Source organism: Lepisosteus platostomus, chromosome 15 (genome assembly GCF_059453375.1).
Source record: "Lepisosteus platostomus isolate fLepPlt1 chromosome 15, fLepPlt1.hap1, whole genome shotgun sequence".
Lineage (NCBI taxonomy): Eukaryota > Metazoa > Chordata > Actinopteri > Semionotiformes > Lepisosteidae > Lepisosteus > Lepisosteus platostomus.
This window is the reverse complement of record NC_142625.1, coordinates 5,059,538-5,084,548: the sequence shown is the minus strand read 5'-3', so window position 1 is coordinate 5,084,548 and position 25,011 is coordinate 5,059,538. Positions and strand designations below refer to the sequence as shown.

Below are 25,011 nucleotides of genomic sequence, written 5' to 3'. Positions count from 1 at the left end.
TACCTTTGAATCGTCCTCGGTTTAGATTCTCTTTGCCTCCTCTCCCCTTTATAATGTCGTCTCACTGTGCTTTCAGAAACGAAGATGTCCATCGAAGCCAAATGCTGTACAATGTCCTGTGTTGACTTCCCGTTTCTTTTCATCTTCATTATTTGGTGTGAAAGAGTCTTCGTGATTTTGGCCATTGTCCGTCTCCTTACCAAAGCGATACAGTGGTGCAGCTTGAATTCTGTACCTATATACTGTATGGTATGGTACAGATAAAACTTACACCATACCGATGAGCTAATACCAGGGAAAGACACTCCTATTTTATTTAAAACACAATATGCCAGGAAATGTGTCTGATGCATTAGCAAGTTAAAACAATTGCGTCGAAAACCTGGGCATAACACCATTTCCTTTTTCTGATCACTCGCTTTCTGGATACACGTCTCACCTGTCCTGTTCTTTGTTTTCCTGTTTTGCTGATTATGCCTGCTGCGATCCACTCCCACCCTCACACCTAAAGAAGACTATTTTAAATTTCTTGGAGTGGTTCATTGTGCAATTAACCCTTGTATGTGCTGTCCTTAAGGTAATATCACATAAAGTGATATGTAAAATAATGTTTTTTATTATTGTTAAAAAGAAACATGATCAGATTTTCCCCTGTTCAGAAAAAAAGATCTAAAGTATACTAGTTTGTCACTAGTATACTTTTAATACAGTCTTTGCTGTGCTCTTGGGGATCCTTGTGATATTTCGAGCTCTGGTTGGATGATAAGTGTCGCAGTTTAAATAATATTCGGTGTTGGAAATTATGAAATGCTCTGTTAAGGATTTCAAAAGATGCATGTTGCGTTTAGGTAACCAAGCTTGGACATGTTTGTACTACAAGCTTTTGTAATAATTTTTTTGAATCCCCGGCGGAACACATTCCATAAGTATCAGAGCTTTTATATATCGCCTTTAAACACATATATTTAAACACGCGTTTACGATCTAAATCAAAACGCGATTCAAATCAATATAAAGGTTTATTTTGTAACGCATAGTTGACTATTCATTGTTATTAAAATGACTTAAATTCGATCATGTTGTGATATTTAGAAATATACATTTGTTTGGTGCGAGTGAGGTTTTATTTAATCTCTGACCAAGGGAAACGTTTCATTTTTTCAAAGAAATGTTTGTTAAAAAAAAAGTCATAGTTCCAGTGGGATTTGATCACAGACCACATGACATGGGAGTCAGGAACCTAACCCACAGCGCCACCGGCAAGGTCGCATGCAGAGTGCTGAAAAAGCACTACAGAAACATTATCAACAGACAATGTACAGCGTGTACTATTCTTGTGTTGCGGTACATGAATATAATTATATCGTTATTAATTTCTTCAGATATGCGATTCCATATTATATTCCTTTTAATCAAATTCTAAAAGTATGCTTGTTGACTCTGGTATCTCGTTAGTTAAAGACTTTGATGCTTAAAATGTTTAGGGAGAAATGGAATACTGGTGTGTATTTTTTCTTTAAAGTACCAAGACCAGCCATATACTGTAGGTTTATGTTCCAAAATTAATATCGTTTATGGCCTTCACACGCATTACAGTATGCTCCTATTCTTTTTATGCTCAGCTGTAGTATTCAATACTATAACGGGCACAGTAAAGACGTTTACTGTAAATCTTTCTACGACAGACCAACGGACAACGAGTGCCCCTGTCGGTCAACCAATCACGTACCGTGGTACCGCGCGTCATCGGGCGTCACAATGCGCGACGCCGTAGCCAATTACCTCCGGTACATGTCTGTACCGCGCACTTTGAATGGCTGCATCTGTAAAACTGCATCCTAAATAAAACAGAATACACCTTAGTGCTAAAATCCTCTTCCTAAATATGTGGATTCTCTATAGCGAATGGGAATCTCCCTAGTATAAAAATGAATCATAACCTGGAAAGAACCTCTTTTGCCTGAGGTACCTTATAAAGAAAATGTTCTAATATACAGTGCCCTTCATAAGTATTGGGACAGTGGAATGTAAATTGTAATTTTGCTGTATACTCAAGCAATTTAGATTTGAGATGAATAGATTAATATGAGGAAAAGTACAGAACATCACCTTTCATTTCTGGGTATTTCTGTACATATATACTTTAATGTCTTAAAAAAATTCAGGTGGGGAGCTGCGTCAGTATGCGTAGGCTGCAAAGGAACAAGTAATAGGTTTATTCCATGCAGAAAAGAGAAGAAAGAAAACACAATGTTTTGGCCGTGGAGCCTTCCTCAGGAAAGGATCATCTGTTTCTTGAGGGAGAAAATGGTAGAAAGCATTAGTTTCTCTGAGTGTTACTCTGGGTGGTATCAGGGTCAAAAGAAAAAGTATAAGATTTCAGGCGAAATCTTTTAGGAATGATATTATGTCGACAACATCTGTAAAGGAATAGGAGGTGGTTAGAAAGCCTGGGCTTGGAACACATCGATGTGAAGAGACAGAATGCTGGTTTAGTAAGAGAGAGGGGAAAGTTGCCCAGGGAGGAAGAGAAGGAATGACAAAGAGATCTAGAAAAAGATTTGAAGGAAGGCATAGTGGGTCACAGCAGATGTAGGTTGAGGTAGTTCAGGTAGGTAGCTGCATCAGCATGCGCAGGCTGCTTCTTCACACCTGAAGAAGGCTCCACGGCCGAAAAGGTGTGTTTTCTTTCTTCTCTTTTCAGCATGGAATAAACCTATTGTGTCTTAGAATAATACCACTTTTTGTGTTCCTTCCCCCAATTTTAGGTGAGCATAATATTGGGACAAATTAACAAAGTAAATTAAAGAAATGTAAAACTCTTGTTTTGGTCATATGAGATGCTTTCCCAAGCCTTTTCTACAGCTGTTTTCAGTTACCGTTTGATTTGGGAGGTTTCGGACTTCACTCTCCTCTTCGGCAAGTGAAATACTGCTCGACTGGATGTAGATCAGGAGATTAGCCTGGCCAGGCTAAGACCTTCCACCTTTTTCCCCTAATAAACTGCTTGATTCTGTTGGGTCATTGTCTTGCTGCATGATGAACAGCCAACCAATGAGTCTGGAGGCATTTTCTTTTACATAGGTAGACAAGATGCTTCTGTACAATTCTGAAGTCATTTTGTTGCTACAACCATCAATAAAGGGGAGTGGACCAGTTCTAGAGTTAACCATGCATGCCCAAGCCCTGACACTACCTCCACCATGGATCATAGATGAAGTGGTGCTTTGGATCATCTGCAGTTCATTCCTTTCTGCACACTTTCACCTTGGTTGAGGTTTATCTATGTCTCATCTGTCTATAACACACTGGCAGCAGTGAGTGCTGAGAGGTGGGCATATGATTAAAATACCCCACCATGTTGTAAATCTGCAACTAAAATAGAGTACTTTGTGTTTTATATAATCTGCTAATTTATGCTACTTAACCTTCTTGGTATAGACAGGACTGAATCTTGTCAATATCTGGGCTAACTCCTTCTCTCCAGAGTTTTATTGTGTTTCATAGATGAGAAATAGTTCATGGAAGGGGCATTAAAACCATGTTTAACTGTCCCAGCAGTGATCATTCATTACGTCATTGTCTTAATGATGAATGGTAGAATTTATGCGTATCATGACATTCCTGCCATCTAACTCCTTAATCCTGTGCAGTCAGGATACACCCTGGATGGGACAACAGTGCAGTGCAATCAGCACATTTCTATTGATGTGTATTCAGTACCCATTTGCAAAACACAAAACATTATTTTTTAATTTCTTGAAAGATATTCCTTAAGAAGATTTAATTGAAGGTTTATTGCCTCTGATTTTCTTGTCACAGTACTGTATACCATTTAAAGATTTCAGGCAATGTCTTCTAAAGATTCAATGAAAATTCTATGGAATGTCTGAAATTTGAATATTGTTGAAGAGGATTATTTTGATTAGAGGATTGTTACAGTTACAAGTATAAATAGTTCCTTGCAGCTATCACAAATCATATCAGCTCATGTAATGTGATTTATTTTCTACACTGAAAAAAAAATTCTACACTATTGTCTTTAGAACAAATGTATAATTTGTAGACACAGAGAATGTTTCCAAAACTGATTGCATACTTTTTTTGTTGTTTTCAGTGTGCCTTGGATTGCTCCCAGTCTTTGAAAGACAAAGAATGGAGGAAACTGCCAGAAGTTGTAAGTGACCAGTATTCCACTTTATCTAAAGGTCTTCACAGTTCAGGGCCTGCAGAGCAAGGCCGTGGCGAGCTGTCAGGTCAAAACAGGTCAAAGTGCAGAACTTCAGGAGGCTCAGAAAGTCGAGTTAGCAGCGCGACAGAAAAGCCAGACTGGAGAGGTGATGGCAGACGGGCTGGAGTATCTGAGGGAAGATGAGAAGAAGCAGAAGAGTGACACTGAAGGGTAGCAGGGAAGAGGCTGCTCAGAGTAGCAGGCAGCAGAGTCAGTTGAATAAAGGCATCCCAGAGTAGCCTGAAGAGGAAACTTTTTCCTTTGTGCTTTGAGGATGAAATTACTAAGCAGACGTAAGGCAAACACAGTGCTCAGGGACGCTCAATGTCGAAGCGCTGGTCCACTGGACACTTGAGCTTTAAATAGGTTGATTAATCAGGGCGGTTGATTGCTGGATCAGCCGCCTGATTGAGCACTTTGGGAATGTCCTGGTCTCCTGTAGCAGAGGGCTGCGAGCTGCTCCCTCTCTGGGTGCAACAGAGAGGCCAAACGTCTGTGAATCCGAATGCTCATGCAGTTCCTGCATGTCCTCATTACATTCTGTATGCTTGAACCTGAAAGCTGAAAACATTTCTCTTCATTCAGCCGGTTACAAATGCAGCTGTTTTAAGAATGAAAGCGTGAAAGTGTCACAGATAAACTTGGGATATTTGGCTGTGATTCATACAGTTCATAATTCATATAGTTGGTGTTTCCTTTTCTGTACAGCTACTCCAAGAAATCTGGGGGTTGATTGTCTTTTGCTCCCAGTATGTTGGAAACACCAGACACAACTTGTCAACATAGGCACCAGCCATGTAGGTGCTGTGTATGCCTCCAGTTAATGTAATTTTAAAATACATGCTACAGCTGTTATTTCTATTATGTCTATCTGGAAATCACAGACTAACCTGGAAATCATCGCTTTAAAATTACACAATTTGTAGTTACCTTCTTTTAGAATAACATCCATTCACCAGATTCCTGCCCCCAAACCCCTGAAGAAATGTATCTTTAAAATATTGTGGTGTAAAAGACATAGAGTACATGAACTTAACAATGGCACACTGTACATAAATAATGTCTATTTGCAGTCTGTGGCCTGGTTTTGTTTTAGCATGTCATACCCTTAATGGAGGAATATATAATGTCCCCCATATTTCATCGTACCATTGATGAAATAGGGACAAATTTAAAAAAATATTTATTTTACTGCAAAAACAAGCGTTGTACAGAGTAGTCAGTACTATACAGTATACAGTTTACAGGACTCCAAAGGTGTTTCCTGAGGTAAGAAATGCTGCTGTAAATACATAGAGGGCATTCAGTAGCTTCACAAGGACTGAGATCTCATGAAGACTGGAGGTAAATGGACATTGAATCCCACAATTTGGAGTATGGCTGAAGATTTTGATTTGCTGAAAAAAAAAACATTCTAATGTATTATGAACTTATTTGTGTTAACAACATGCCCAAACAAAATATATGACAATATTATCCGACCATTCAATAGAATCACTTTATAAAAGTAATTTATGAAAGCAGTGGATATATTACCATTGTCAAGAGCAAATGATATCAAAGTTTAGCTACGTTTGCAGTTCACACTTTGATTCTTTAATTCCACCTTTCAAGCCCTTAGTCAGAAAGATTAAAACTATGGGTATCATTGGAGTTGTTCACTTAGCTGCAGGTGGGTTAAGAGGCACGTACACCTACAGTAAATGATCAAAGGGAGTTCCTAGTGGTTAACTCTGGTTCATTAACTTCATAATTAATTATTAAAACCCATAATAAAGGATTCAACAGCCACAGTAACAGTATGCAGGGAGAGAGGAGAAAGGAGAAATAGGAGGAGGAAAACGGGGAGAAAGGTATGGAGGAGAAGGCACAGAAAATATTATGTTTTGACATAGCGCTGTTAAATACTTGTTTTATTGTTATATTTTCATCATGTTGAACCTTTATGTGACATTCACACACAGATAACCTAACTTTTTTATTTATCTACTGTGTGTCTAGATAATGTAGACTCTAATCTAGACTGTATGTCTCAATAATGCTCCTTCTGTCTACAATATATGTCAGTATTTTATAATATGTCTTTGTTGTAAATGTCTGTAATATGTCTGTAGATTTTATATTACTTTTATTTTTGTTTTGTTTCATGTGAATTTCATTATTTTATTTGCTTTGGCAACACTGATTGTACCCATCGGTCATGCTAATAAAGCACCTTGAATTGAATTGAATTGAATAGTAAAAATTATTTAAAGCTTATGACTTATTTTAAGGCAACTTATTTTCGGAGGCATCCACTCCTAAATCGTGTATCACAGAAATAATAGACTGCTTCTGAATAATTTGAGAGAGATCTCTTTTTTTTCTCTAGTTCAAGGAAGAACTTGAAAACCAGGAACAAGAACAAAACAAGAAAGAAACACTGGAGAAAATGACTAGAAATACCTCCCACAAATCATCTTTTCCTCAGGAAGAGGTATGATTTTGATTTGTTTTTAAAAGTTGTCTGCAGAATAGGAAAATCCATCCATTCATTTTCTAACCAAGCCAATCCAGGTTATAATTCAGAAAATATAGTTTAATATTGTGGAAAATGAACCTATGAACTGAAAGCATTCTCCAGTATAACTTTCGTATTTTACTTGCTAATTTGCTTTCAGAAGCAACTTCACATTCATAATAAAACTACAAAGTACTCCATGCAGGGAGCAAAATCATTGCTTTCAAACTAGGTGTTTAAAAATAGGCTTTTGTAACTTTGGCATCACACAAATCATATACATTAACAGACCACTTGGCATATCATAACATGCTTTTTATCTTAGGTGGGTCCTGGACAACAGACCCACACATTCACAGCCATAAGGTTCAAAACACCCATGTGCAGGTAACAAAAAAACACTCCACTACAAACCAAACAAACACCAAACAAAGATCTTAGCTCCTCTTTGAGCTCTGGACTTAACTTCTCCACTGCTTCCCTACCTGTCATACTGGGCAGCTGAGCTGCTTACTGGCTTAACAACAGCACCTCAGTCTCGCACCAAGACTCTCCTCAAAACGTTTAAAGATCTCTCTACCCCCAAGTACCTTTATTCCGCAAAAGGTACAAGTTTGCTCCTTTTGAATTGGCAGGAGAACGAGGTTCTGCTTTCTGTTCTGCACATGGCAGATGAATTCACTGACACAGGTAGCCTTTGCTTCCTGCTTTTCTAACATCCAGCAACTTCCTGCAATGAGTGAAGTTACAGACAGCAGCAGCTCCTTCCTCAGGTCTTTCTGGGGAATGTGGTCTAGAAAGGCCTGTGCTCTCATAACACCAATACTTCAATAAAGTCTGATTCATCAGATATAGGAGGTGTAATACATTACTGAGTAATTCCAGGATTTTAATACAAACTGCTTTGCCCCATAGATGATAAGACTGAAAAAAGCTGAGGAAGACTCATTTGAAGTGCTGAAGAAGTACTGCAAAGGAGGCAATCTTCGGAAGGTCCAGCCCTTTCTGCTTCCAGAGTAAGTAAACTCCAGGTCAATTTAAAAAAGTTTAAATTATGCCGACCCCAGATGTCATACTGTAATCTGCTGCTGATGCATGGAAAAGTGAATAATAAGCAGCTTTCATATTTTAGCAGGGAATTCTGGGTCTAGGTGAGCTGTAGTGCCGGCTATGAAAATGGGTAGAAAGAAAATTTGCTTTTCTTTCAGCAGACACCATGAAATGCACGGATACAAAGATATCCGTATCTAACAGCATAGATTTCAAAATGATCTCAACTTGCTCATTTAGTTATTCGTTGATATGAAAATCTCATCCATCCATTTCTTTAATGAATGATTTGAGACCCTTTACATATATACTGTTCTTCTCCCCACTCATACTCACCCTGTTTGCATCCTTTAATTGATTTCTAGAACGTGCTGTCACACTTCAGTTACATAACCACCTCATGACAAACAACCTTTTCGAACCCCTCCAATCTGGCTTCCGTCAACTTCACAGCACAGAAACCGCCCTAGTCAAAGTCACCAACGATCTCCTAATAGCTTCTGATTCTGGTTCTCTTTCCATACTCATCCTTCTTGATCTCAGTGCTGCCTTTGACACTGTTGACCATAACATCTTGCTTTCTCGTCTCGAGACTGTGTTTGGAGTCTCTGACACTGCCCTCAAATGGTTTAAGTCTTACCTCACTGATCGCTGTCACTTTGTCTCTCTCAATGGGTACAGGTCTGAAATTGGTCTTGTCAAGTCTGGTGTCCCTCAGGGCTCAATACTGGGCCCCTTGCTCTTCAGCATTTACATGTTCCCACTTGGTCAGCTTTTAAGATCACATGGCCTCAGCTTTCATTTCTACGCTGACGATACTCAAATATACATCCATACCAAACCTGACACTGATGTGGCTGTCTCTATTCTATCTAATTGCATCTCTGACATAAAAATTTGGATGACTCAAAACTTCCTTCATCTTAACTGTGACAAGACTGAAGTCATGCTTATTGGTACCCCCCATCAACTTCGTAAAGCCAGTCCTGTAACCCTGTCTGTAGATGGCTCTGTACTTGAGCTCCAATCAAAATTGAAAAACCTTGGGGTTATATTCGATTCTGGCTTAACATTCGACCCACATGTACAGCATACTGTCAAAACATCTTTCTTTCACCTTAGAAATATCGCAAGACTACGCCCTATGCTATCATTAACTGTGGCTGAAAAGCTGATCAACATATTTGTATTCTCTCGAATTGACTACTGCAATGCTCTGCTCCCTGGGGTATCTAAATCTACTCTGAACAAGCTGCAGTATGTCCAAAATTCAGCAGCCAGAATCCTGACCGGATCTAGTGCAAGTGTTCACATTACTCCTATCCTGGAGTCCTTGCACTGGCTTCCGGTCAAATTCCGCGTAGACTTTAAAATCCTCATGCTCACCTACAAGGCTTTACATGGCTTGGCACCTCAATACCTGTCTGAACTTTTATCGCCCTACTCCCCACCTCGCAACCTCCGCTCTTCAAATTCTGCCCTCCTTACTGTCCCCCAAGCCCGTCTACATTGTATGGGCGACAGGGCCTTCTCCTGCTATGCCCCCAAGCTCTGGAACTCCTTGCCCAAGGATATTAGAGAGTCACCTTCTCTAAACTCCTTCAAATCCAGACTCAAAACCCTCCTTTTCAGAAAAGCCTTTACTTAACTGGTTCCATTCTTCACCCCTCTGCTCTTCTTAATACCATCTTCCACGGTCTCCTCTATTGTTATTGTTGTATTGTTGTAATTATAATTGTGTCCTGTCTTGTGAAATTTTCTTATTTATTGTTGTAGTCTTCTTACTTATTGTTATTGTCATCCTGTAAAGCGCTTTGAGAAGCCACCTTTAAAGGCGCTATATAAAATAAAGTTTATTATTATTATTATATTATTATTATTTAATCCCTTCACAGGGAATATTCAGATCCCCTCTAATTTATATACCCAGACGATGATATTAACTGTGCCACTATCCTATCCTATCTTTCATCAGCAGATCAGCAGTGTAAGATGTTGCTTTTAGGTGCAGTTTGGTCAGGGTCTCTGGTCATAACTGCATACCTAATGACTCTGATATGACAAAATAACAAAATATCAAGATCGGCTACTATTTTAATTCTGTCTCTTAATCTTTAAATGAACCTAGCACTTTAACCAACAGTGCTATGACAGCTTTCCTCAGAGAGCTGCATTCTCTTTTATTACTATGACAGACAGGAGCTCTAAACCTGTCTGTAAGAAGGCTAACCCTTGCCTAACGTTTTTCTACTTCAAGTCTGTCTGCTAATCTGAGTTGACTCTCTGAGTGTTGCCTGAAGTAACCCTGTTTCTTCTTATAACAGAGACACAAGCGTGCAGGGACATTGGAGGTTGAGTGACTTGACGAAATTAATGTCCCAAGCACCAATCATGGATGTTATTTATTAATTGTTCACTTAGACTCCATATTATGTGTCACTAGGACATGAAGCTCTGATTATGACCAGTGGAGTCAATACGCAAAAACTCACTTTCTTCACTGAATTGTACATTGGAGTGATGAACAAATTATCTTAGTCTTTTATCATGATGGTCTTTACGAGTTCCAGGACTTACAATCACTCTACAAATTTTGGGGCTCCTCCACTGTACTTATATGTCTATTCTGCAATGTGTGCCTGCTGCATCCCCTGAAGAGTAAATCCATTATGTAATAATAATAATACTAATACTAATAATAATAATAATAATAATAATAATAAATAGTAATGTAATATTATAAAAAAGGGCAACTAGCTAGTCCTCTGTGTACTCTCTGAAGGTGCCTTAGGGACTCTCCAAATGCATGTGAAAGTATGTTTCCTAAGAGTGTGAACAAATCGCTAGGTTCTAGAAACTGGCCTCTTTCTGTTTTCATTATTGTAAAAAGTGATATTCCCTGTTTTCAATGAAACCTTCTGCAGACTGTTGACTCTGATCTTGGTCTTTCTCAGAATTTGGCGCTGATTGAAGCTGAAAAGTTGTTGCTGCCTTTTGTAGTGTCTTCATCTTCAGCTTGGAGAGCTGTTGTTGATGCAGTCCAAAGCTTAATTGTAGCTGTTGGACTGGATTTTAGATGTCTGTAATGCGCAGCCTTTTCTCGGAGCATCTCAGAATGTATTGTGGGTGTGCAGCTCAGAATCCAGTCAGAAATAAGTGCAGACATCTACTGTACATGAGTTGATGTCCATGAGTTGATGTTGAAATAGAATACACTTCTCTTTAAACTTGGAAAGACCAGAGGAGAAGTTGTCTAATCATATAGTCATGAAGTTTGACAAGTTACAGGATTATGGTTAGACCAAGAAAAACAGGTCTGATTTAAGGTTAAGGGGAAATGTGAGTTTGCTGTCTTGAAGGTTAAAGAGGTAAAGGGTTAAGGGTTACAAGGGAGTAGCGTACAGTAGTTCACTCTTTCTGTCATCAGATTCAGAACAAAGCAGAAACCTAGTGGGTCAAGTTCGGTTCGGAATGTTTATTGCACCAGCTTCAGCCCTGGTTTCTTTGATCCCCGTTGTTTAATGTTCAGATTACAACAAGTAGGGTGTTAGTTAATATGCGTAGGTCCTTGTAGCAGATTCTCCTAATTGGTAGTGTGGTCTGGGGGACCTACATACATGAACCCGTATTTTTCCTTGAATGGGGAAAGTAGTTAATAGGCTGAGGAAGGACCAGCTCTGTCCCTCCCTTCAGCCATGTTACTTTCCCTGTTAGGGTGAGTAACAGTTATAGTAAAAATAGTTACTATTTTAGTTTTCAAAGAAATGTTTACTTGTTAAAAGAAGACTCATGGCAAGAGCTGGGTTCGAACCCCCAACCTTCACCTTGTGAATCACACACCAAAGCCATTACTCCAACGCACTGCTTGACAACTTAAGCTCTAACTGAGCAAGGCAGGCAAAACGTTTCCAAGTAATCGCGGGTGAATGAGTCAGATTGATTTGATAATTTGAGCTATATGAATATAATTATATCGTTCTTAATTTCTTTTGATACATGATTCCATATTATATTCCCTAATTTTATTATATTATATTTTATTATATTATATAATTATATTCCCTATATTAATCAAATTCTGAAAAGTATGTGTTTTTTTTACTGTGATAATGAGCACAAACATTCATTGAAAAGGTTAAAACATTATAACTTTTTATGAAGTATATAAACTTAATACAGTCAGAAGGGGGACGTAAAAACTTTTCCAAAATAACCACAGTATGTAACTAAATGAAAGACTTTGATGCTTAGAATGTTAAGGAAGAAAGTGGAATACTGGTGTGTATTTTTTATTTAAACCACCAATACCACCCATATACAGTTTACATGTTTATCTTCCTAAATTAATATTTTTTAAGACTGCGTTATGCTCCTTTTTTTTTTGCTCAGCTACTAAAATTTCCCTTTAGCTATAAAATATTAAATACCATATTAATACCAACACCAATATCAATATAAAGCGGATTTAAACGTGCACAGTAAAGAGATTAAATAAGGCAACCACGAGTGCCGCCTGTGGGTTATGTTGGCCAGCCAATCACGTAGTGCGTTGTAACGTGGTGAACTGTAGATAATTTTGCATGGTATGGGATTGTACTAGACCTGGCTAGTCCTGTTTCGCCAGGGACTGGTATTAAACCTGCAATACTACTGCCCCTGACATAACAGCAGTCGGGAAAGAAAGCTGTTACAGTAGTTGACTTGGAGAAAACATAATATTTTGGTCATATCCACCTGGTGTCAGGGAAGAGTTCACGCTGAGGCACATGGACTCACTCTACCTTGAAGGTCAAGATTAGGGGGTTTGTGCTGGGAAGCCTCTGTTGCAGCTCAACTACCAAAGCGCAGGAGTTACCTGGTGAAAAATACTGAGGAGGATGCTTCCCTGGCACTATTGAGTCTCCTACCCCTGCGGGGCACAAACCCTAAAACCTCTGGGCAGAGCTGGCATAGTCCCCCCAGTACTCCTGCAAGGCTCTAAAGGTGACCCTTAACAGCTAGTTGATAGATTTCCAGATAAGGTCATATCTGAGAGGCAAGCTTCTGAAACAACAAACTCTTTATTTCGAAGCCTTATGGGGATCACAGATTTAAGCAGTACAGGATTCATATGGCGATTCTAAGGAGGGCTAAGCGAGCATCCGGAAAGGGAAAGCAATAATCTTACTGATTACAGATGTCTTCTCAATATGAAGAAAAATAACAAAAGTATGATACTAAAAACGTATTCCCTGTCCCACTAGTCCCCGGTCTAATTCTAAACAAAACCCCAAACTAAAACTACTACTTCTACTACTTTTCCTTTTTTCTCTCTCTTACTCCTAACCTCTTCACAACATCACCACCTAGACAGACAGAGCAAATGTTCCTTTTTATACTGCTTCACAAGTCCATTTTTTCACACACAACATAGAGCTCTTTCTTCTGTTGCACCAGCGCTGGGGCCTGCTGGCTCTCTCTTACCCATTTAAGAAAATTTCTTCCTGGTTCCCTGTTCTAGCTTTCCTCTCAGTGCTTAGCGCAGTAGCAGGTGGCACAGGGGGGCTGACTGGTCCCTCTGAGTCTGGCACTCCTGTGTTACTGGTAGTGGTAGTTTATTCCACTTTCTTCATAAACAACTGCATCAAATTCTTTGGTGACTGGCTGTGGTTATTTTGGAAGCAGTCTGAAGTGCTTGTTTTAGTTACAGTTTGTTATAATGGGAAATTCAATGCTTATAGTGTCTTGGAAACGCTTGTAGAAAATGGAAAAAGTAACTCTTACGGTTTTTATTTTAAATTGTCCAAACTGAGTGAGGCTTTGGTTCAGGGATAGAATGTTCTCCTCCCAGCTAAAAGGTCTGAAGTTTGATTCCTGGCCAATGCACAAGTTGTGTTTTCAACAAATAAAGACTCTTTCTCTAAAAGTAAAATGTAATAAAACATATGTGTCACGCCCTCTGCAGCCAGAGGGCGCTCCTTCTCTGTCCTATCCCTAGTTTCCAGTCTGCTGTCCTTCCTGTCCCTCTCTTTCCCTTGGGCTATATATTTCCGGGTCTTGCACTCTGTCCTGGCTCAGCATTGATGTTCGGATGTCCTGAGACCCGCCTAGCACCAGGGCGCCCCACGTCCGCTCCCTGAGGGCATAGGTTTCTATACGGCATTCCTGAACTCTTTGCACTAATGAGCCAGGGCCTTTTTCCCGTCTCGCCGCTACGCAAAAGTTAGTCCCTTTTGACGTGCGTGACAATATGTTTGCTATATTGACATTTTTCTTATTTTATATATTACAATATGTTAAAATATTAAAATAATATTAATAATGAAGCAAAACTTAAATACTGTAAACGGTGGAAGTAAAAAACAGTTAAATTAATATTGAAAATAAAAATAGCAATAACATGGATGAACCTGTGCAGTGAGTGGGAACCCTGAGACATGGTCACTCAGCCTGTTGTATAAAAAATAATTTATTTTTGGTAGCCTGTTTTTTTCTAGTCTCTTACTCAAATTCAATACAATGCTCTACAATGTCTCTTGCTGACTTTCATTTTCATTATCTGGCATGAAAGTGATTGTTAATTGTGGACATAGTCCATCTCTTAAGAAAAGCCATGTGGTCTGTTTTGACAAACAGTATAGATGAATGTTTACATACGTGCGAATATCTGAAGAGTGCTTTGAATACAGTAACTTGCCTTACTTAGTAACTGGAGACATGCCAGGAGGCCCTGTGGGGCTCATGAGAACTGGAGTTCCTAAGCTACAGCTACATCAGTGAATGTGTGTTGACGGAGAGTAAAAATAAAAACCCACACCCAGTTTCCCTCCCTCTAGTGCTACAAAACACTCCCTCTAGTGCGACATCAGAAAGGTTAAGATTAAATACATGCCACGCACCACAAGTGCAATTTATACAACTTTTTCTAACAACTCAGATGAAACCAAATACTTTTAAACACTACTAATAATATATTAACTGATATAACAAAGGGCAGCAAAACAAATATTACTTAAAAATATACATAGTGTCATTAAAATGTGTGTTTAAAAGTAAGTGCTGTATGAACTTGAAAAAAACTCAATTGCGATTTCTGTTTAAGGGCATCTTTAAATTTCTTTGGTTATGCAATTCCATACTAATATTCCCTTTTAAGTGGATCTTAAAATGTACTTCAACATTTTTTATAGTAATAATGACAGCAAGTATTCATACAAATGGTTAAAACATTATAGCTTTTTAGAAAACATATAAACTTGAAATAGTTGGAATGAACATTTCAAAATATTTCCAAAATAACCTCAGCAAGTGTCCGAGTTAAAGACTTTGATGAAGAAAATGTTTATGAATGCTTCACTGTGGGACAGCTGCACTGGTCAGCGGCCTTCCTAAACCCCGTGAAATGTTTATGTTGCTGGAGGGGTGCCCTTGAGCGCCCGGGCGGACCCTTCTGGGCCACGCAAACCGCGCACGTCCGGCAGAACCACTCCATGTCCCGGTGACAAAGACCCCAATAGAAGTGGCCTCGGAGTCGCCGCAGGGTTTTCGCGGAGCTGAAGTGCCCCACGCCCGGCTGGCCGTGCACTGCTTGGAGAACCGCCCAGCGGAGTGACCGCGGCACCACAAACTGCCACCTTACCTCGCCGCTGGAGGGCACCCGCCACCCCCAGCACAGCACCCCGTCCCTCACCTCCAAGGCCTCCCACAGTGCGCAAAGCGCCTTCACGGACTTGGGGTGAGGGGCGAGCTCCTCCCGCACAGGCCGGGTCCCCGCCGCCTTCCAGCGGAGCACCGGCCCAATGTCGGGGTCTGCCTCCTGCTGCTGCACCAGGTGTGCCAGGCCCACACCAAACGGCCCGCTCAGGGACGTGGCTGTGGCGCTCACTCCCCACTCGCCATGGGCAGCCTCCTCACGCTGCTCCCGCTGGCCGCAATAGCGGCAGTCCGCGAGAGAGAGCGTCTGCATTTTGGTGGTGATCATGAAGTCATACTCCTGCAGAATCTCAATCCACCGCGTCATTTGACCCTCTGGCTCTTTGAAATTGAGCAGCCAGGTGAGGGACGCATGGTCCATCCGCAGTTTGAACCGGGTCCCGAACAGATAGGGCTTGAAGTGGCGGACCGCCGAGACTACAGCCAGCAACTCCCTCCGGGTGACACAATCATTTCTCTCTGCCTTATTGAGCGCCCGGCTAAAGTACGCGACAACCCTCTCTCCGTCTGGCCCCTTCTGTGCTAGCATGGTGCCCACCCCCATATCACTGGCATCTGTATCCAGCACATAGGGCAGCGTCGGATCTGGGAAGGCCAGGACAGGGGCCCCACCAGTGCCTCCCGCAGCACCTGGAAGGTCGCCTCACAGTCCGTGTTCCACACAAAACTCAGTGAGGCGGTGCAGCGGGGTAGCGAGGCTGGCGAAGTCCCGGACAAGCCCCTCGCGGCCCGACCACATGCCCCAGGAAAGTGACCTCCCGCTGCAGGAGCCCGCATTTTCCAGGGTTGAGCCTCAACCTGGCCCGTCGGATGCAAGCCAACACTAACCGGAGGTTTGCCAGGCCCTGCTCGAAACCCCGGGCATGCACGAGCAAATCGTTCAAGTACACCACGCACTTGCTCCGGGGAACTGATGCCAGCACTTGCTCCATCAACCGCTCAAATGTCGCCAGGGCATTACACAGTCCGAAAGGCATGACCGTGAATTGCCAGAGCCCCTGGCCGATGGAGAAGGCTGTCTTCCTGCTGCTGCTATCTCCCGAACCTTCTCCTCCGCGGCCGTCCCCTTGACGTAGGCCATCCGCCGGGGTGGAACGGGAATGGGCCGCTCATCCCTGGTGTCGATCCTGTGCTGCGTGAGAGCGTTGCGGGTGCAGTCCTCATCCCTCGCCGCAAACAGATCCTCGTTCTCGGCAAGGAGAGACCGCAGCTGCCGGCGCTGGCCTCGAGTGAGGCCCTCGCTGCTACGCCACAACAGTTCCCCCACATCACGCCCTATCTCACCGTTGCACTTGGTCCCCGCATTCCCCCCAGCGGCCGCCCAGTCAACTGCCCTGCCACCTCCACTTCCCGCTCCAGTCAGCCCGCGCGCCCTGGACACCTCCCGCCCTGCCCGCCGCGAGACGGATTCATTCCCCATGCCCCACCAACTCTCCCAGTCCCAAGCAACCACCCACCTGCTGCAACCAGTCCAACCCCAGGATACAGTTCTCACGGATTGGGGCGAGGTAGAAGGGGTGTTTCACCCTCGCAGCCCCAACCTGCATAGTGAGCGCCCGCTTGCCGAGGACCTCGGCACACTGCCCCGTCACCGTCCTCACTGGTGGTCTCCCATCCACTGGTGGTCAACCCTTCCCACATCAGCAGAAGGTGTGAAGCGCTCCCTCTGGCTTTCCGGAGCGGGGGTAGCGTTTGTCAAGGACAGCCTTCCCCCCTTTAGGCCATCCCACTCCCGTTTCCCGATGGTCTCCGGAGTCCCCGGGGCTGCAGGGCCCAACATTCCCGGGCGATGTGCCCCCTCTCCCCACAACAGTGGCAGATGACCCGCCGTCGTCGCTCCCCCTGCGTCGCCGTGCTGGCCGTCTCCTCCTCCCCATCTGATTCAGCCAGAGCCAGGGCCTGCTCCAAGGAAACCGGCGCAGCCAGCATCACATGGCGCTGCACCTCAGTTGGCGCCAGGGCCCAGAGAAACGCCTGGAGCGCTATCTCCCGGTGGGCCTCCTCCGGGAGAGTAGGGTAACCCTGGCGGGATAAGTAGATTACGTCTGTGGCGACAGGACCCAGTGGCTCTCCCACTAGGCGGCAGTGTTGGGCCAGCCTTGCCCGCAGCAATCCCGGCGCCTCCTCTCCCCCTCCGAAATGCCTCCGGAGGGCAGACGCCAACGCCGCGTATTTGTACCGCTGGTCCCCGGGTACATACAACAACACCTGGCAGGGCTTCCCCTCCAGGACTGCGGCAAGGTGGCTCGCCATCTCCGCCGTTTGCCCAGGCAAATCTGCAACTGGGCCTCAAACATCTGCCATGGGACCTCCCCATTATAACGGCTCAGTCTCACCGGCGCAGGCTGGAGCAGGGGTGGTGGGCTGGACCCTGCTGGTCTGGCAAATCCTTCCTGCCACATGGCCTGAGGCGACCCGGGAAAGGGCCCCCCTTCCACTTAGTGGGTCGTCGTTGGGTAGCCCTGATAAGGGCTGTGGCAACTGGCGGCGCTGAGGGGTCGTCCTGGCCCCTGGCGGCTGCTGCTCACCCCCAAAAGGCGCTTTAGGGGGTCACTCGGCTGCTGGGGGATCCGGCGCTTCTCCGAGTCTCACAAGATCGGCCATTCACTGTCCATCCTCCTGCTTCTGACACCAATGTAACGATTTTGGGTTCGGATAGGACGGACACAAGAACTCAGACTTGCGGAGTTAAAAGCTGCCTTTATTTTTCTTCTCCGTCACCACCTGCCAGCCGGCTCTCCCGCGCCCCCAACCAGAGAGAGACAGACACCCCGCCCCCAACAGCGCGAGCTACCACACCGCCCGCGCGCCCGAGAGAGAGAGAGAAAAGAGAGAGAGAAAAGAAAGAGAGAGAGTTACACCCAGGGGTGCAGAAGCAGGGAACTATTTACAATGAAAACGGACACCTCCCCAGACTGTATGCCCGCTTCACTGTAGGACAGCCACACTGGTCAGCAGCCTTCCTAAACCCCGCCGTGACCACTTCCACTCCTGTCCTGCCCCTCACCGCGTACCATAGCCGGGCGCTCTTCTGCCTCTGCCCGGGGCGAATGCGCTACATTATGTTCCTAGAAATTATAGTTCGGTTGTTTTTATATTCAGCTACCAAAATTAGCATAATTCAAGGTTAATATTGCATTTTAAGTGGATGTAAAGATGCACAGTAGAGTAACAATAATAGTATCACTAACATCGAAAGCACCACAAGTGCCACCTATCGATTGTCTTTGGCCAGTGAATCACACCCTGTTACATGCCACTGTGCCACATACACGGTATTAAGAAACGATGCATGCTCTGAGGGGCTGCATCAGTATACAGTAGCTGCTCTATCTACCATGACCTCTCAACACAGACAATAAAAAGTTACATATTTGTCAAAAATATTTTTATCTGTATTCTTATTTTCTAGAAAAGGCCCAGAGAACTCATGCATATCGACAACTAAGTGTGTAGTGCAACTGCGGTATAGCAAACTGTACCAGATGAAAGTGGATTATATGACTATGGAGAGTCTCCAGAATCAGCTTTATGAGCTGGTCTTAATGATGAAAGGTACGTTTTTAATCTATTTCCTTCATGCTCATCTATTAACTACTGATGTGTTTTTAATCTCATAACTGAATTTATGAATTTGTACTGAATTATAATTTGTTTAAACATGTTTACACATCTCCACTCTGTAGCTGTATTTGTTTACTAAAGCTGTACTCATAGTTTTCATTCACATGCTAATCAGTTTTAAACTAATGTTTTAAGTATAATGAATGGCTTAAAAGTCACATAATTCACTCACACATGTTTCATTTTTGCAGTTGTTTATTTGAGAGTTTATTTCTAAATTCACTAGGAATAACAAAACCCAAGAATTACAGATATAGAAAATGTTAATTGAATGTTTTAGGAGACCAATCTCCTGTAGAGGGAGAAGTGAACTTTCATACTGTCGGATTAGAAGCTTATTGGTTGCTGTGACACAGTGGCATAATCTCACGGTGTTTGCTGCTGGCAGACCTGTGACCTTGGGAAACATTGTATTAGTGAAAAGAAGATGAAAAAATGATGTGATAGAGTGTGAAAGTGCAGTCCTTTCAAGTCTCAGCTCCCTTACTGTCAGGTATGGCCGGGCTTCAGTAGATAGGGATCCTATGTGAGGCGCTTCCAATGGCGAAGGTTAGGAGTTGAGTCGGTATGCGAAGGCGTGGTCGAGTACAAGAGCAGGGGTCCAAAATCCGGGAAGGAGTCAAGAGTTCGTAAGTACCAAATCGGGAGGCGAAGACATAGTCGAAGGGAGGCATTTGAGTCGGAATACCGGTGGCCTAACAACAAGAAAAGTAGGAAACATACGAATACACAGCTCAGGGAGGAGATCTCAATCATGAGCGAAGAAGGGAAGACTAGTGAGGGTTTAAATAGTGCTGAGAAGATCGGTGCATGAACATTTAGGGAGAGAAGAGCTCGTGGGAATGTGGGAGCGCTTACATGCCCGTGTGCGATTCGTGACACTTACTGTGTGGGTTTCTATTGGTTTTCTGTAGCACAACACCTTGACTTATTCTTCTGTGCCATTTTTTGTGAAGTTTGTTTCAGCTGATATTCTGGCAGAATTCTACAGATGGATGTTAAGTGTTAAGACTCAAACGTATATATTTTAGGGAAACAAATGTATTGATTTAAAATGGCATTGGAAACATCCCCCACCTGTGCCTGAAAGACAAGGCAGGTCAAACAACCCATACCCCGGAGAGAGTTAATAATGAAAAGTAGATGATAAAAAATGAACACTGGTGAGGGGAGTGGCAGCCAGAACACTCCGGAACCAGAATTTATGAGACAGAAACAGCTTCTGGATGCGTGTTTTCATGCTTGCTGATGACACTGTACAACTCGCTGAGTACTGCTTCGGCATTAGCATGTTGCATTAGCACAGTGTTCATAATAACAGCCCTAAATTCCCACAGTAGGCAAAGAGGGTGACATTTAATAGTGAGGTACTCCAGATTAGATGCACACGATCTGTACACAGTTTCTGTGTCAGTGCACCGAAGGTTATTTTATACTACAGGTGCTCTGTTGGGGTAATTGGTGGTGTGTCTGTCATGGCATTCAGGTTACAGGATTTTACTCTGTGCATGACTTTGGAGCAGTTTAAGAAATGGTACAAGGCAGATATTTTATCGACAGTGGGTTTTCTTTAGTCGCTCAGTTTACCTAAGGATTTCAGAGAGCCATCATCTCGGATCTCTATCAAATCTAGATTCCAAACCTTCTTTTTTAGATGGGATTTTATTGAAAAAGACCAGACTTCTTGTGGTTTCAGTGCACAGAGATTTACAGTCTCATTTAATTACTGGCTTTGTTAAGGTAGGGGTGCGATCTACAGATACTTCTGGCACCGCCAAGATGATGACTGTGTACAGAAAGCTCTCTCGCTGTGTGTCTGTTTTAACGTTTATTTACACGTTAATACTCTTGTTTTGTGTTGGGCACTCAATGGCTGTCATTACTTATGGCAGAAAAACACTTTTAAACCTGGGGCCAGACTCCTGAGGGTCATCAAACAACTGTTTTCACATACCTGACCCCACCTGCCAGACCGGACAGAGATGCTGTGAACAGACGCCGGGGGAGACGAGGCGGCATACTAGCGCAACTATGGAGGTGTCCGCACAGACCACCACTGCTGTCTATTTTGTTACCTAATGTTCAGTCACTGGACAATAAGATAGACGAGCTACACTGTCGGATCAACGTGGAAAGGGACCTGAGGGAATGCTGCGTGTACACCTTCACTGAAACCTGGCTGAATACGTACAGTACAGATGCAGCCATTCAAAATGCGCGGGCGATACCGCATTATTTTGTGATGCGCTTTACGCGGTCTACCGCGAGTTACCGTAAATTCTCCTATAATACCGCAATTAAAATAATAGTATCCGGAATTTCCCCAAGGTGGAGCTAGTAAAGCTCAACCTCTCATGTTTGAGCTGTCGCCATCAAAGTCGTTAACGAAGATATTACTAATAGTATTAATAATGAATGACCTTGGACAAGCTGTAAACAAAATATTGCCTTTGTCCACGTTCTTTTTTTCATTGACCGTCTTTGTAAAAGTAACACCACAGCATTTCGCAATCACGGATTTGTTTCCAATCATGCAAAGTACAGTAATTTTTGACAACTGATTCACCATGCCTTTCACATGCTCATAAAAGAGATTGATTTAGGAACATAAACATATTACCGTATGCAAACTGTACTGTATACAGTATGTATATGTATATTTAATGTCTTAACTGTGCCCGTTTAAGTATTGAATATTTATATGGAATTTTACCACTGAAGGGAAATCTTAGTAGCTGAGCATAAAAAGAATAGGAGCATACTGCAACGCGTGTGAAGGCCATAAACGATATTAATTTTGGAACTTAAACATACAGTATATGGCTGGTCTCGGTACTTTAGAGAAAACATACACACCAGTATTCCATTTCTCCCTAAACATTAAGCATCGAAGCATACTGGTTTTTTTTAACAAACATTTCTTTGAAAAAATGAAACGTTTCCTTAGTCAGAGATTAATTAAAACCTCACTCGCACCAAACAAATTTATATTTCTAAATATCACAACATGATCGAATTTAAGTCATTTTAATAACAATGAATAGTCACCTAGGCGTTACAATATTAACATTTATATTGATTTAAATCGCGTTTAAATCGCCTTTATTTGAAACCCATAAATAAAGCTGATACTGTTTAGACTTTTAATTATTTAAAACTGTATTACAGCAGCACAATGCACAATGCAACGTAAATCGCTTTCTTTGTCTTCTGTGTAATAATACAAAATTAGATATAATGATGTGTTCCGGCTTAGACATTAACGAAGAGCATAACATGTGGGCGGCGTAGAGGTCGGCTCTGGCTTTCCCATCTACTGTATACACTGCAAGTACAACCCCCTCTCTGCAGGAGTGCTGGCTGTGACGAATTAAACTGGTTTCACAGGTATTTTCAAAGTATAAGGAGGCGAGATTTCCAGCGAAAGACACCTCCCCCCCTCAAAAACCCAGTAAGTACAGTACTTACTAGTTAAAGGCTAGGCTCCTCAATGAAATCGCTTTAACATGCTAATGCGTTGGTGTAACAGTCCGGGCGTGGCAAGCTTCTAATGTCAACCCGACTACGGCGAAAGGAACCCTTCTTTCATTAGAAGACAATGAACATATTTTAGCCCTGAATGAATTAATAGCAAACATGGTTTACATAAAAGACATTTTTCCAAGAAAGCTTAGCCTTTGTCACTAATGAAACCACTAAATAAAGACATAAATATTACAATCTTAAGAATTTTAAAATACATGACTTTACTAAAATTTATTTGAAAATAAAAACGATTACAAACGCCAGGGGAGAGAGAGAACAGGGGAGGGATGTTGGTTTTGCATAAGGGGCGGGGCTATGGAAATTAGGTCTGTTTGGGAATGTGGAGTTACATGTTCTGGCTGTTTGTGAATTAGCGTTGTTGAGTACGGAGTGTTGAGGTATTGATTTTGTGTAATGCTTTATGTTGAAAATTGAGGTGGATTTTGTTTATGATAAAGAGGATAAACTGGGATAGGAGGAGGGTTTGGTTTTGCATAAGGGGCGGGATTATGATAATTGGAGGACTTTGCGAGAGTATAATGGTTTGATATATTTGATTTTGTATTGTGGTTGTTATCTATGTTTTTGGTTGGTATTATGTTTAAATGGTTGTTTTTGTTGGATGGTTGTTATTATGGTTATTAATAATACGATCTATAGTTGAAATCTGAGCCTAAATAAAAAGAAAAAGCAAGTGATTAGGTTTATGAGCAATCTAATTACTTATTCGTTTAAAACGCTATATAAAATAAAGTTTATTATTAATTTGCTGGACAGAGCGGTGAACATTATTATGCATAAGACATAGATAACGATCCTGATCAGTTTAGAAATCTGTGTATGCTGTAAGGTTTTTACTTCTTAAACTTTTAAAATACACGTTTCGAACAGAAAGAAATCCTCTTCCTGGTACAGTACTGTATGTATAGCAAACCAGCACGTCTTTTTTTCCAATCAGAGGGGTGTCAGATGGTGTCAGCCAATCACCATTCTGAAGCCCTACCATAATCTCTGGAATGGGGAGACCCCAGAATTCTGTCCCATAGTTTAGACAGATGATAGATACTTTTATTGATCCCGTGAGGGAAATAAAGTAAATCATTTTCATTTAAGGAAATTATTAAACGCTCGGTTAAAAGCAAAGGAGATTGTCTGTTATAGTGGACATAAAAACAAGAGTTCGCTGGCATTATATCCTAGAAGACACAGACCGGCGCCATGCCTGATGAACTAGGGATTGGACAGTTTCCAAGTGCTTGTACAATCAATGGAAATGTTAAAATAAATGTGCAAAAGAAATAAACAAAATAATCATTCCTTCCCTTAATGACAGACTACTGTTCTTTTAAATTTTCTCCATTCATTGGAAGTTTCATTTCACACCTCTCTGCACCCATTCTGACTTCACACCTCTTGATTGGCCTCTCTTTCTGTCCCCTGCTCCCGCCTCTCACTCCTCCTCCCTCCCAACCTTTGTTCTCCCGCTACTTTACCTTTGCCTACTGCCCTGTCTCTCTCACACCTGAAGAAGGCTCCACGGCAGAAACGTTGTGTTCTCTTTCTTCTTTTTTTCAGCATGGAATAAACCTATTACTTGTTCCTTTGCAGCCTACGCATGCTGACGCAGCCACCCACCTAAAATAATCATTTATTTCTTTATCATATTGGCTAGCTAATGTCCTCTCTTTGCTAGTTAGTGGCTGTGTTTCTGCGTTGGGTAGCAACGGGTGACTGTTCTCAGGCGGAAGATGTAAACAGCTTAATGTTCGTGTTAAATAATTTTTAAAAATTAAAATTCATTCTATACAGCAATTGCATATTTGGGTACCGTTTCATAAAACTTTCATGCTTAAAATGTTTAGGGAGAAATGGAAGACTGGTGTGTATTTTTTCTTTAAACTATCAAGACCAGCCATACACAGTACAGTTTATGTACATACAGTAATGTTTATGTTCCTAAATTAATATCGTTTATGACCTTCAGATACGTTATGCTCCTCTTCTTTTTATGCTCAGCTACTAAAATTTCCCTTTAGTGGTAAAATTCCATATAAATATTCAAAACTAAGCGGATTAAAATGTGCACAGTAAAGACATTAAATGATTAAATCTTTTCACTACCAACCAATGCACCATGAGTGCCCCTGTTGGTCATTTTGGCCAGCCAATCACTTACCGCGGTGCCCTGCGGTGGCTTGTGGGTAGGTTACTGTACCGCGGGTTTTTACCGCGCATTTTGAATGGCTGTATCTGTACATCCTGGGCACCACCATCCAGCCAAAGGGGTTCACCGTTTATATTATGTCACACCCCTGGAAAACTCATCGCCTAAATCAACTCTTGCACATTCCAGTGCAGTTTCCATAGAACTAATCAGACACACCTTCTC

At 42.2% G+C, this 25,011-nt stretch overlaps 1 protein-coding gene and 1 long non-coding RNA gene across 7 annotated transcripts in view; one reads left to right on the top strand and one right to left on the bottom strand.

The window, feature by feature from the left end:
- Window positions 1–25,011, bottom strand: part of LOC148647728 (uncharacterized) — a 492,485-nt gene that overhangs the window by 85,072 nt on the left and 382,402 nt on the right. The gene's annotated exons all lie outside the window — the stretch shown is intronic.
- Window positions 1–25,011, top strand: part of LOC148647738 (uncharacterized) — a 187,194-nt gene that overhangs the window by 22,384 nt on the left and 139,799 nt on the right. For all 6 annotated transcript variants that reach the window (XR_015926656.1, XR_015926657.1, XR_015926655.1 and 3 more), the window contains exons 6-9: window positions 4,118–4,177; window positions 6,603–6,707; window positions 7,647–7,747; window positions 18,886–19,028. Coding sequence is in view for 3 of the 6 variants with exons in the window: in XM_088607662.1 (XP_088463788.1) it covers window positions 4,118–4,177; window positions 6,603–6,707; window positions 7,647–7,747; window positions 18,886–19,028 (409 nt within the window). In the remaining 3 variants the exon portion in view is untranslated. The remainder of the gene's footprint in view (window positions 1–4,117; window positions 4,178–6,602; window positions 6,708–7,646; window positions 7,748–18,885; window positions 19,029–25,011) is intronic.